Source organism: Erpetoichthys calabaricus, chromosome 8 (assembly GCF_900747795.2).
Source record: "Erpetoichthys calabaricus chromosome 8, fErpCal1.3, whole genome shotgun sequence".
NCBI classification, from domain to species: Eukaryota; Metazoa; Chordata; class Cladistia; order Polypteriformes; family Polypteridae; genus Erpetoichthys; species Erpetoichthys calabaricus.
This window is the reverse complement of record NC_041401.2, coordinates 101,648,435-101,663,253: the sequence shown is the minus strand read 5'-3', so window position 1 is coordinate 101,663,253 and position 14,819 is coordinate 101,648,435. Positions and strand designations below refer to the sequence as shown.

General features: G+C 39.3%; 1 protein-coding gene across 3 annotated transcripts in view; it reads left to right on the top strand.

The window, feature by feature from the left end:
* si:ch211-209a2.2 (L-asparaginase) overlaps nucleotides 1-14,420 on the top strand; it is a 35,029-nt gene extending 20,609 nt beyond the window's left edge. For all 3 annotated transcript variants that reach the window (XM_051931339.1, XM_051931338.1, XM_028808335.2), the window contains 3 exons: nucleotides 7,743-7,842; nucleotides 13,552-13,614; nucleotides 13,797-14,420. In XM_051931339.1, the coding sequence (XP_051787299.1) occupies nucleotides 7,743-7,842; nucleotides 13,552-13,614; nucleotides 13,797-13,895 (262 nt within the window). In that variant the 3' untranslated portion in view covers nucleotides 13,896-14,420. The remainder of the gene's footprint in view (nucleotides 1-7,742; nucleotides 7,843-13,551; nucleotides 13,615-13,796) is intronic.
* The last annotated feature ends 399 nt before the right edge of the window (nucleotides 14,421-14,819 follow it).

Genomic DNA, 14,819 nt, shown 5'->3' with positions numbered 1-14,819 from the left:
ACAGCACAGGGGTGCCAGCTCATGTTTACTCCAGCTATTAACTGATCAGACCTCTGACTCACTCTATCACGTCCCACAAATGTTTAATGTAATTGAGCTCTGGAGACTTGCAGTGTAAAGATATTACAACAAACTCAGTGTCTGATTCCCGAAAACATTTCATATATCGATAAACCTTATGGCAGGGGTCTCCAACTCCAGTCCTGGAGAGCTACTGTGGCTGCAAGTTTTCATTTTAACCCTTTTCTTAATTAGTGATCAGATTTGGCTGCTAATTAACTCTTTGCCTTAATTTTAATTGATGCACAACTTAAGACTCAGGCCCCTTAATTATTTCCTTTTTGCTTAATTAGCAACCAAACAATATTAAGATCCAAAATGTACCAACACATAAACAACAACCTGCGTCCATCACACAATAACTGAAAATAAAGAAAGGTGAAGGCCTCAGTAATGCTGATCTGCTCAGGTCCACAAAATATTTTGACAGCGCTCTTAAAAAAGAAAATCAACAGTTTTGGAAATGTCTGCCATGGCAGAATGAACGCCATGGAATTAAATAACAGGTTTAATTAGCAACGAGAATTGCCTTCAAATTAAGAAACTAAATGATGTGAAGTTGGGTGGCACGGTGGCACAGTGGGTAGCGCTGCTGCCTCGCAGTTAGGAGACGCGGGTTCGCTTCCCGGGTCCTCTCTGCATGGAGTTTGCATGTTCTCCCCGTGTCTGCATGGGTTTCCTCTGGGTACTCTGGTTTCCTTCCACAGTCCAAAGACATGCAGGTTAGGTGCATTGGCGATTCTAAATTGTGCTTGGTGTGTGGGTGTGCGCGTGTCCTGCAGTGGGCTGGCACCCTGCCTGGTGCCCTGTGTTGGCTGGGATTGGCTCCAGCAGACCCCCGTGACCCTGTGTTAGGATATAGCATGTTGGATAATGGATGGATGGATGATGTGAAGTTGGTTGGAGCTTGAGGCCCCAACTTAGTTGGTCATCTGTTGGCTCACTTCACATCAAATTTATGTTTAGGTGCCAATTAAGGAAAAAAGAATCAATTCAGCGGCCAGAGTCTCAAGAAAAGTCAATTAAAATAAAGGGAAATAATTAATTAGCAGCATTAATTAAGAAAAGGGTTAGAATGAAAACCTGCAACCACAGTAGCTCTCCGTGACTGGAGTTTGAGACCCCTGCCTTATGGTATTCATACAAATTTAATTTATTAAAATTTCCACCAAACCTGGCATTCCCATCATTGTGCATCAGCAAAAAGTGTCATTCAACAGACCAGGCAATGTTTTATATCATCCAATGTCCAGTGTGTTCATTGCAACTGCATCTTCTTGTTGTCCCTGACAAGAGTGGAGCTTGATTGGATTGTTGATCCCATCTGTCACTTTGTATGACAAATTGTGTGTTCTGATACACCTCTTTTCAGCACTCCTTCTGTACTCAGCAGTTGGTCGAGTTGACCTCCTTCTACCCCCTTTCATCAATTTTTTTTTCAAGCTGTTTGATTCTATTTTTTTTTATATATTATAGATTTATTTGATATTATTTGTGTCTTTTTTTTGGTTTTTGTAAAAACAGTCATTAAAATTGTTTAAATCTTATCACAATGCCCTTGTGTTTGTTGTGGATGGAATGTTGGGGTCTCTATACGATATATTTGTTTTACTCAAGGATTAACCCTTGATATTCTGTTGTGGATGTAGCACAGACATGAAAGAGCAGGTGGGGTGGCTAGAAGGAGCTCTAGAAATGGTTGTGGATCAACAGCCCCTTCCTGTTGTTTCAGCCAGGGTTGCAACAGCATTTATTTATATAGCATGTTTTCATACAAATGATGTAGTTCAAAGTGCTTCACAAGATGAAGAAAGAATTTATAAAATATATATATATATATAAATAAGATTAGCCAATATTAAGTAACAGAATAAAGTAATGTCCGATGACCAGGGGGACAGAAAAAAACAAGCAAAAAAAAAACTGGAGAAAAAAAAAACAAAATCTGCAGGGGTTCCGAGGCCACGAGACCACCCAGCCTCCACTGGGCATCATCAATATTTCTTTTAGTTATGTAATATTTTTGTTTTATTAATTGTTAATTTGGTTTCTTTATACCTCATGCTTTCATCGCTGCTTAGTTTGTTGTTTATTTTATTTTTCTGTTTCTTAGGGGGGACGGCACAGTGGCGCAGTGGGTAGCGCTGCTGCCTCGCAGTTAGAAGACCCAGGTTCGCTTCCCGGGTTCTCCCCATGTCTGCGTGGGTTTCCTCCGGGCGCTCCGGTTTCCTCCCACAGTCCAAAGACATGCAGGTTAGGTGCATTGGCGATTCTAAATTGTCCCTTGTGTGTGTGTGTGCATGCCCTGCGGTGGGCTGGCGCCCTGCCCGGGGTTTGTTTCCTGCCTTGTGCCCTGTGTTGGCTGGGATTGGCTCCAGCAGACCCCCGTGACCCTGTAGTTAGGATATAGCGGGTTGGATAATGGATGGATGGATGTTTCTTACAGGTTTTTTGTTATTTGCCCTGTCTCCTGTATGGAGAGCCTAAGGAGGTGGTGCCACTGAGTTATAATGCTAGGATGGAGCAAGTAGATATGGAGATGCTTCAGTTTTGTTCTTTGATTCCTCCTCTCATTGTGTATTTTTTTGATTATTGCACTTCCTGGTTTTTCATACTTGTTATCGCTCTAAGGTACTGTACTTGTTTTTGTTTTTGGATCTGTTTGTTTTAGATTTTTCTTTTAGAAAAAAACATTTTTATTTCGTTCCTGCCTTACTGATTTCTATTTTTAAATAAATATTTAAATATAAAGAAACTTTATTATGATTTTCCTCTCCTTCTTTTTGTGAACATTTTGCTATTTTACCTCCTTAGCATTAGACCTGAGCATCACTCGTGCTGTAAAAACAGTGCTAAAAGTATTAGTCCCAAGCATTACTCGGGCAACTGTATAGCCGCGTCTTGCATAAACGTTAGACCCGAGGATTGCTTGGACTGTAAAAGTGCCAACAGTGTTAGTGCTGAGCGTGCTCAGGAAAAGATATAGGCGTGTCATGGATAAGCGTCGGGTGCAAGTGTTACCCAGGCAACGGTGCAGACATGTCTTCTCTTAGCCTTATAATGCATCTTGTAAGAAACGTTTTTCAGCAGCCCAAGTGTTACACACTCTCAACAATGATCTGAGTGAAGTGAATCTGTCTTCAGGCAGTGAAATTGAAATGGACAGTGAAATCGAAAGTGACTCTGATGAATCCAAAAGTGGCGCTTGTGTCAACCACACATTTACAAAGTGCTGTTCAAAAGCTGACCAGTCTGGAAAGAAAATCTGCAAGTAATCACGCTACTATTGTCCCGACTACCACACAAATGACACATGTTGACAGTATATACAGGTAGTCCCCAGGTTACGGACACTCGACCTACGACTTACGAACGAGGCCACAGCTGTGACGCATGCGCCTCATTAACTGCCGCTCCATCATCTTTGGCCAGAGGACGCTGCAAGTAGTGGCTGGAGGGGTGCGATTTCGCTGCTTGCGCAGTGTAGTGTCCCTCGGGTGGTTCCTGGCGGCAAGTGAGCAGTGACCCGTGGTCCATAGTCACTGGGGCCACAGCTATCCCTTGTGTGTCCGCCCACTAGGCCCCCGCAGCTACTGCTCCTGACTGGACGCAGGCTGGATGGAGCGGTGTAGGGCGTTTCACTGCCCGCCCACTACACACGGCTCCCCCCGAATCATTTTTGGTGGGTGACTGGCAATGCTGCAAGCGGTGACCCGGTTGTAGCTGAACGGGGCAGCGGGGGGTAGCACTGTAGTGTGCTTCGGGTAGCTGCCTGTTGAATGGGGGCAGTGGTGGGCGATTCACTACACGCCTTTGGGCGCACTGTGTTCGTTCTCGGTGGGCGGACACACGCTGCAGGCAGCATACTGTAGTGGAGGTGACTGTGTGGTGGGTGGGTGGTGAACTGCCCCTCGCTACTCCCATTCATTCTCAATAGCAAGCCTCCTTGTACTGTTACGTACATAGCAGGAAGTTGTCTCTTGTCAGTACACCAGACGTGCTGACAAGGGATGCCTGCCTGCTGTGATAACGTGGACAGTGCTGTGCAGAAGAGCTCATCTTAACCTTTTGTCTTCACCCTTCAAGAATGTCTCTGAAACACAAATCTGATGCAAGTGCTGGTGATACAGTAAAGAAGAGAAAAACCATCACCATTGAAAATAAAGTAGAAATAATAAAAAGGTCAGAGAGAGGTGAAACTCCATCATTCATTGGCAGAGCACTTGGTTAGTCGGTCAACAATAGCATTTATTAAAATAATGTACCTGTTCCGACTTACATACAAATTCAACTTAAGTACAAACCTACAGTCCCTATCTTGTATGTAACCCGGGGACTACCTGTACAGTATTAGCATTATTTTTATTATTATTATTCATTATTAATATTATTTGTAGCATTATTATACTTTCTACACTTCTGACTTTGTACTTTTAGTATTTGTACTTTTTAGATTTAATAAATATGTCATTTTTCAAGTCATAAAATGCAAAGCTTTTTCGAGAAAAAAATGTAATGTCAAGGAGCCTAGAGCCTTTGCTCTATTTTAGCGCCTGTGTAGGCCACATGCCTGCCTATTGAGTTTAAGAGTGCCTGACGTGATGAGGTTTGCTTATTTACAGCGTACCTGTGGACAGTGTAAGTCTGGCTGTTTTTTTTAAGCTTGCGTGGTGTGTAGCATTATCATGACACCTCCACCCATGTGACTATTTGGCCTGAAGTCAGGAAGTGTGCATTTAGCAAATATTCAACTGGCAAGAGGAAGTAAAGTCCTGTTGGTGAGAGATAGGATGAGCAGGAAGAGTTTTTGCACAATTTTTAGGGTAGAGCGGCCACTGTACACGGTAGTCAGTGACATCTTTAGGGCATCTGGGCATTAAGCTGTCATTTTTCTACTTTTCTTTTGCAGTTCATGTTATCCCTATTGTGTTTAATATTGTCTATACTACACCCTGAACTTTTTATACATTTGGCTTCCTTAGAATTAATATTATAAATCTTTAGTATTTTCTTTGAGTTCAGGAGTGGTTCGTGAGCAGTCTCTACTTTCTTAACTTATAGATATGTTTTACACGCTCTTAGCACATGAAGGAAATTTCTTTGGACCACAAATGTGATCAGTGCTAGATATCAAACTAGCAACATTATATAGTTCAACACCCTAGCCACTACACCTCATTGTTGTCCTTAAATGCTGGCACTTGTGAGGTTTTACAGAATGGTGACTAGGTCTTCTTTGCTGTGGTGACTAGGTCTTCTTTGCTGCTTACTTTCACATTGTTTACTTTTAATTTTTAATTTAGTCGTATCTCAATTTTACAAGTGCATGTTGGTGGAGTATCACACACAAGACTCTCTTCATGAAAAGGCCACCTTGGTAAACAAAGGATGACAAAATACATATAAACATGAAATGGCTGAGACTGTAAAGTACTCATCTCATTTTTATGACACTCCTAAACTCAGGTGCAACCAGTTAACTTCAGAAGTCAAACATTTAGTATAATGTAGTGAGTGTATGTGCACTTGTGGTGATATATTTTTATAAGTTCATGACAAATAAACTACATGTTTAAAAATAAAAGGACATATAGGGCACTGTAAATTGCACAAAGAGTTGTAAATATCAGTTTAAAGAAACAAACAAGTGTTTGGCAAAGCATCTGTACGCAGAGCTGGGCTAAGAGCAGGAGTCAAGGAGGACACCAAGAGGCTTATGACTACTTGTTTTGTTGTGATGAGTCCTGGGATCACCCTATTCTTTGTTTTATGCTCTTTATTATGTAACCTTAAAAGAATACCTCAAATCGCCTACTCTTATCACACCGTCAGGTAGTTCAACACTCCCCCTTTCTTTTACGTTCCATAACCCCATGCAACTAGATTAGAGTACCAGAACAGGCAGGAGAGAAAAGCTGCACATTAATTTATGGCCAAATCAATAAACAAAAGTACAATTGTGAGTGTTGGAAAAATAATACAACGTGATAGTCGGGCATCAAGTGGCTCACTCTCTTATTGATTAATCTGTGCCCTGACCCGGTCACCTGTTTGAATATGGCTGCCGAGAGTTGTGGTCTTCTCTTCCATGGACGGTAAACGGAAGAGAGACTGTGCTTCTTTGATACCTTTGCCTTTACCTTTACCTTAGCCCAGTGTCCTTGTACGTCCTAGACCAGTAGGAGAAGATGACTTCCTACTTCATACTAGTCCTATTCAGCCACAACTTAGTCCTCCAGTCCAGCCATAATTCTAGTACAGGTATTCCTTCTGGAGATGGAAGGGGCATCATAATTTATACCTATCTCTTCCATTCTGGGATACACCAGCCTGTTAACAGTCCACCTGTATTCCCCCAGGCTAGCTGACCAGTCAATTTCTGGGATTTTTAACATTCATAGTATTAATCTGTAGTAAGTTCTTAAGTATTTGTTTTTTCTAAATACATGTTTTTTTTAATCATAATATTGTTACACAGTCCTCATGACATTAGTCTAATGGTGTACTCACATTAGGTAAGTTTGTTCCATACCTTGCCCAAGCACGATTGTTCCCCCTCCCTGCACTTACATGTGATTAACGTTCTAGGTCCAGCCACGCATTCGTCATGACCATGCAACTTCATGTAAATCCAAAACAAAAATTAGAACACAGAGTGACAGTATGCATGTCAAAATAATTTTACTTATTTTGTGGTTGTTTTGGAGTCTTGCATGGCAGGATAACACTCTTCCCTCTTATAGATTTATTGAGTGTGCAGCGCAGTATTTTGCAGTTAATTGTGTTGCACATATGAGATTTTTATGGTGACAAATGATGAATTTGCACCTTTTCTTGCCAACTACAGTTCACGTTCATGTGTAAGGTGAGAATAATAACTGCACCATCTGACTTGTCGCATCATTGACGTTGTATCTGTTTTCCATGCTCGGGCACATTTAGCGATCATCACTTTTCCCAAATGGCCCACCTATTCTAAGCAGGCCAGGTCATGATACAGTACGGTTGGCCCGGCCCTGAGCAATCACACTAGTTAAACGAATTAGACTTTGTGGGGTTACATGTGGACAAATATGATCAGGCATGGAACAAATTGCCAGTGTGAGTATATCCTAACTTAGGTACAGGCTGAGAGGAAGAACGATTGTTAGAACAGTCAATGGCCTCCTCTGGCCCTAAAGTGGATTAAGTTGGTTTCAGAAAATTACAATGTAAGCATGTTGTAATTAGTAGAATATTGTGCCCTCAACTCTGAATTGAAAGAGAGTGTTTGGATAATAACTTTTGGTTTATGTCTGGATTAATTGTAAAACATCCCAGGTACCTACAGTACATGAAGATTGTGATTAAAGACTATCATTATGTATGCATGGTATCACTGTTTTTAAATATATATATATATATATATATATATATATATATATATATATATATATATATATATATATATATATATATATATATATATATTTTCTGCTCTCTATTTCTATTTTTTATTTCAGTTTGTATTTTCAATTTGGGAAGTATATCTAATATTTATCCACTTGGGAAAATAAACTGGCTTTACATTGCAGAAGATAAAGAACCTGAGGAATGTCCACGCACTGTACACTGTGTCTGCGTACAATGAGGGTGCTGATGTACTGAGGAATCACATGTGCTTCTTGAATGTCTTCTTTCAGCCTGGCCTATCTTGGCGATATTAAGCAAATGCAGATCTGGATTGCAGCCGGAGCGCGCTTGAGCTACACGGATTACGACGGCCGCACTCCCCTTCATGTGGTATGTTAATGTATACACAGTAAAGATTTGTTTAATACACAATATATGGTCAAACGTTTGTGGACACTTGACCATCGCACTGATGTGAACTTGTTGGACATCCCACTCCAAAACTATGGAGTTAGCTCCACATAAGATCCTCCAATCTTCTGAGAAGCCTTTCCACAAGACTTTATAGAGTGTTTGTGGGAATCTGTGCCCGTTCAGCCAAAACAGTATTTGTGCACTGCAAAAAATGAAATCTAATCAAATCAAAAGTATTTATATCATGACTTTAAATCTTGTTTTCCTTATTGTAAGAATTATCAGCTTCTCAAAAAATTACTTTAAGAAATCTTGTCAAGTAAATTTTGCATACCTTATCAGCAGATTTTTTTTGCTAAATAAAAGCAAAACAACTCCTATTTAAAGTTTTTTTGTGTAATGTTTGTAAATACATTTTTTGTAGGTACTGATGTTCACAATCAGTGTTCCAAAGGTGTTCAATAGAACTGAGGTTTCTCTGTACCAAACTAGTCAAGCCAAGTGCTTATAGACCTGGCCTTGTGCACAGGGATACAGTCATGCTTGACCATAAATGGGCCTCCCCTAAACTATTGTCACAAAGTTAGAAGCTCTCAGTTGTCTAAAATTTTTTTGTATGATGCAGCATTAACAATACCCTTCATTAGAATCAAGAGGCCTAGCAGAAACCCTGAAAAACAGCTCTGGACCATTATCTCTCCTCCATCAGACTCTATAGTAGGCAATATACAGTCTGGAAGGTAGCATTTTCATGGTATCTGCCAAACTCAGATTTATCCATCAGACTACCAGATAGTGAAGCATTATTTATCACTTCAGATAACACTTTTTAACTGCTCCGAAGTCCAGTAGTGGTGTACTTTACATCACTCCAGGATTTGCTTGGCAAAGCACATAGTGATCTTAGGCTTGTGTGCATCAGCTCAGCCATAAAAATCCATTTCATGAAGTTCCCAACCCACAGTTCTTGTGCTGATGTTGCTTCCAGAGGCAGTTTGGAACTCTGTTGTCAGTGATGCAGCACAGGATAGATGACTTTTACACTCTGTGTGCTTCAGCAGTTGACTGCCCTGCTCTGCGAGTTTGTGTGGCGTACCAGTTTGTGGCTGAGCTGTTGTTGCTCCTAGCTGCTTCCATTTCATAATAATAGAACTTACAGTTGAATTGGGCAGATCTAGCAGAGCAGAAACTTCAAATACTGACTTGTGACAAAATTGGTGTCCCATGACAGTGCCACGTTTAAAGTCATTAAAATCTTCAGTATAATCTATTCAACTGCCAATGTTTGTCAGTGGAGATTGTTTGGCCATGTACTCCATTTTATGTTCCTGTTAACAACTGGTATGTCTGAAACCCCTGAAATTAATAATCTGGAGGAGTGTCAAGATAATTTCGGCCATATAGTGTAAATGATAAAATGGCATTTGATTTGTGTTAACTATCAGAATTTCTCTTATTTTATTGTTCAGTATTTTAATCCTCTGTTTCACCCTGATCAGACCTGCTTTCTATTTTGGATCAGGAGTTTTGTTTTGTTTTTTTCCCTGTTAGCTCTTTTTGCATGAATTGGTTTTATTCTTTTGAGTATGAAGAGGTCTGCTAGACATTTGTCTATTGATGATGATTGTTGATGCCATTAGTCTTTATTTTATAGAAAGTAGTACTGTATCTTTCACAGAAAATATCAAAAGGTACTTTATAAACAGATCATCAGCTACAGCGGTGGATACTTTCCCTCTGAGCTTTACGGCAAGCAGAGTATAAGAATTTTTACTGTTTTGCCATTTTCATAGAGAATGATTTAACTTTGTCCATTGGGATAAAAGGGACTACTGTGCTTTTATTTAGGAGTATTTTGCACTAAACTGAATTAATTGGTTTTGTTATCTTTTGTTGGATAAGCATAAATGTATATGATTTCCTGATCACTTTATTTTAGGCCTTTTTAATATTTTATGTCACTTGCTGCCATATGTTTCACTATTGCAGATGTTGTATTTACACGTGAAAAAGCAGATTCCCCACGGCTCATCTTCACAAATACTTCAGTAGCAAACATTTTCCTATCTTTCATCCTCCTGTAGGAATAAACCAAACTACCCCAACAACTATCATAGAGGGAACAACTGGGCTGGGAATTTGAACCCAGGTCCCTAGAGCTGCAAGGAAATAGATAGATACTTTATTAATCCCAAGGGGAAATTCACAAAATAATTTAATAAATTTAATTAATTTTAATAAATTTAATAAAAATAATATATTAAATAATTTCACAACGAAATAGCACGATCCGTTGTGCTGTTGGGAATAAAAGTAGTGTGAAGTTACCTTTCTTCCTCTGCTTTCTAAGCCATTTGTAAATGTTTTTGCGTTTTAATCTTCACCTATGACTCAACCTGTGCAAGAGGCAAGAAGAAAGCTACAGGGCCCAGACATTAGAATTTGCACTGACAGAACAAGCGCAAAAGATCTGAGAGTATAAAGTAGGAATTGAGAATAGGAGTAGGAATTGAAAACATTGAAGAGTAAGAAATTAGCGATCAGAATAGGAAAACAAAATCAGTACATGTTCATAAATTTGGGTACCACAGGGGCAAAAGTGGCTGAGGGGATCAGTGTTAAGGCATATTTAATATACCATAGCTTATAATAAGTGAAATATAACATACAGTATGTGCACATTTAAATTGATGTAAGCAAGTGACTTAAAATCTTTGATAATAGACTGACCATTTCATCTGAACTGTGAATAACTCTTTTGCTACAAAATACATAATTTACAATATCTGTCATCACATTTTCTTTTATATATTGGTTTGTAAACCTTACCATTAGGAGTAAAAACAGTCTGAACAACAGCATCAAAATAAGTAATATAATTTCACTGTACTGTATCACAAAGAAATTTGAAAGAAGACTTGATTGTATCACACAGTTTCCTAGATTTTATTGGCTGCCATCAGGCTGTAGGTTTTGGTTTGGAAAGACCAGGTGTATTATCGTAGTATTTCCCTCTACTTACCATTTACCTGTTTTCCTTCAAGGGTAAGGGTACTCGTCAAGTTTGTTCCAGGTTGGTCTACTGTTGCACTTTAAGACGAACACACACATACATAGCTATACGCATACACACAGACCCCAACCACAACAGTGCCCCATGAATGGCACACACACGCCGATTAACCTTTAGCACTTTAAACCACACAAGTGCTTTAGGAATAACACAGCCTGTCACTCTCTCAGCACTTCAAGAGACTTACTTATTATCGGCACGAACAACATACGATGTTTTAATGATATCTCAGACCTAAATATTACTTTGTTCTACAAGAATACATTTAAACATACAAAGGCTCAGCATCCTTGACTATAGGTCATTTATCAGCCAAGAATGCCTTACTTTACGTACTGTTCCCTACTATGGAGTGGAGCTCTCACTCGCAGTCTTAATAAACCTCACAGCACAGCATAAACCTCCGGCCGCACCAGGTGCTCAAAGAAATAATTTATTACTTCAATCACTCTATAGACATTAAGACAAAACATAGAAAGTTAAAAGCAGCATGGTCTCTCTATTATAAAAAAAAAATCCTGGAAAGCAAAAGCAAAGCGACGATATGTGATCTTCTCAGAAGTTCTCGCAAGACATTTAAAAGACCCGCGAGACAAGAGAGACTTGCCACGGAGCGTCTCGCGGGGACCGTAAACATGAGACTAGGTGCCAAGAGATTGTCCCAGGGCCGTCTCGCGGGGACGTGGAACATGAGATTCTTGCAAGACACACCCTACTTACAAAAGATATCATATAACAGCACACCTATCAAAAAACAGTCAGTAATGTAAAAGCACGTAGTACACACATATCATGTGCTCTTAGCACATATAAAGCGTATAAGGACAATACAGAGAATAGAGACCCAAATGCGTTGGAGAGAAAAAAAGGCAGATAAGAGATTATGAAAGCAGTGGAATTCGAAAGTATTGAAGTGTCCCAGCTAGGTTGAGACCTTTTTGGTTTTAAGTGACTGTTCGGTCCGATTGAGGGAGGGCGGACTACAGCATGGAAGACTGATAGCGCGGTATTGATTGATGCGATAAGGGGGGGCAAGACCCGGGGGAGGAGGGGTTGGAGAGGGTGCTAGAAAGTTGTGTTTGGGGTTAGGAAGTCAGCGATTCTTCAAGTAAAACTTTTGTGACACTTTATCATGTCAGTCGCTACAGTATCTATGAGAATCTGTAGTCCCGGAACAGTTAAAGCAACGACAAGTTGAATTTCAAAGAATATACAATTCGATCAGGTGTATATTGATGATCACGGAGAAGCGATGCAAATTTTAACAGGCAGGTAATGTATATATTCCACGAATAACATTACACACCAAAGGAGATCGTGATATGCCATTCGTATTAAAATGTTTACAGTTTACCGTGAGAATAGCTTTTGCTATAACAATCAATAAATCACAGGGACAAACATTAGAAAAAGACGGATTATTTATTAGAGAAACAGAAATAATATTCACTCGCAGGCAGTTATATGTTGTTTTGTCACAATGTGTCTCCAAAAAATATTGTGTTTAATGAGGCTTTAAAGTAAAAGTGCAAATAATGAAATTGAAACAAGTCCAAAGGAAAAAAAATTAAAATTGTATATCTGATTAACCAAACACAGGGGTTGGCGAGCGAAGCGAGCCTAGTATTTATTACAAGAATAATAATACCACTGGAACAAAGAATAATAGAAAAATAGGACTGATAGAAAAGTATGGATATATATAGTCTTTAGAAAAAGCTTACAAAAAAGTTACAAATGACAAGGATGAATGTTGCAGGCAGCTTGTGATCTAGTCATCAGAAAAGCATCATGAGCAACTACGAGTGCTAGTGACGTCTTCGTCCCTTCTTCTTCCTCCCTCCTTCCTTCCTTACTCACTTACTCACTATATCGCTCCTCAGTCGAGGTGTATCTATTCTAAAATTCTACTGGGGGGTTTTGCAAGATGTGATTGTTAGATATTCTGATTAGCTGGCTGTCACTATGAAGAATTAATTCACTGACTGTTTATGCAAACAATAAAACTTTTTTATGTTCTCTGAGGTGTCACTACGTCTTCCTTTCACAGGCTGTAAAATAATTATAACCTGAGAAAGGATGGACATCTAAAGTAATTGAGCCACCATCATGTCTTCCTTTCTTTGTTGGAACAGCTGTTTTAAAAGTGAGATATAACTGGGAAGAAGACATGCTTTGATTTGTCCTGAATGTAGTTCATCTATTGTCATGTCTTGAATAAAATATAATGGAAATATAAACCAAAATGTACAGATTTTGTACCCCTCAACACCAGGTGATTTAAGAACAAATTTATCCTCAGCCTTTGGAATTCTAGTAGACGTTTGGATTCTGCTGAACTCTAAATTATTGTGTACTGTTTGAGCTCAATTTTTTCCCTTGTTGAAATTCTAACACCAATAGCTGTTATTTGCTGCCTCTTGACTTGTTTTCTTGGATTTGTACAACAATGTCTTATGATTGCATTTTTCTGCTACAAACAAAATTTCCCTCTGGGATAGAAAACGCATACCTAACCTAACAGAAAGTTGTAATATTAAAATTTTTTCGTGAAGGACATTTATGTTTATTATTATTATTTTTAATCTAAATTAAATTCTCTTCATTTTCAGGCTGTCTGCACTAACCAGGTGGATGTGGTTGTATTTTGTATAAATAATGGTGCAGACCAGAAGGTACGCTATCTTTCAGTCCTACTGTGCAGTAATATTTGATGTCCTTTCACGCCTTTGTGTAATGCGGGTACTGTACATGCTGAGTTTGGTTGGATAGTTAGTATATACATCACAGTATAAGAAAATATTATAAAATGTTCATGTACCTCATCCTTTTGTCTTGTGTTTCACCTAATGTTTAGCAGAAAGACCTGCTTGGCAACCGGCCAATTGATGATGCCCGGCGCATGGGTTACCTTCATATCGTGAAGCTACTACTGCAGCCCGATGAGGTGTACTGAAGCACGAGGGGTTGGAAGACTGTCCAGCTGTCTAAGCCAGGAAGAATACCTTGCAGAGGTTTAGGCAATGTTAACATCTTTTTCTGTCATATATATATACACCTTGAGCATGGGAAAGCTGCTATATAAATAAAATGTATTACTATTACATATTCTTATCAACAGCCCTGAACTATATAAACATGTGCAGTAGTGGATGGATAAATCTAACTGAATTTCAGTAATGTCAAATATACTGGATATCTTAAGTAGTGCATAGTCAAGAAATTGAAAACTAGAACCTATCTGTCATCACTTCATCCATCCATTGCATTAACTTGCTTATTCCAAAATATAACCCACAGGCCCAATTTATCTCAGGAGACCTCCCCCTGGCTATATTTGTATCTGCTGCATCTCAGCTTTAATTCTAGCCACTGAGACAAAACTGTGGCGCAGTGGTCAGCTCTGCTTTCCCAGCAGCCCTACATACCCAGACAAAGTTACCAGCACGTTCACTATCTAGGTTGTCTCTGTCTACTCACGCCTTCCACATACCCAAATAAGTGTACAATACGGAATACTGTTCCAGTGTCATCGTGCACAAAACTGAGGAGACAGGCTCTAGGGTTTCTTCATCCTCTAATGAAAAAAGTTTAAGAAAACTAATGATTTGATTGGTACTGTATGTTAGTGAAGGCATGCTGAGACCCTTGATCTACTCTTCACCAGTGTTGTTACTGCTCCTCACTTTGTTCCTTTGCCAGCTATAGTGTATAGTACCTTTGATTCAATTTCTGTCTTTTTTTCTGTTTAAACAATTTTGCCAGCAACTGTGCTCGTTTTCCACTTTTAGAAAAATGGTTCTGGTTGTGTGGAAAATTACTTCACTATTTGACATCAATTGCTCAAATCCTCTGTTAAATTCCTTTTATGGCCTGCACA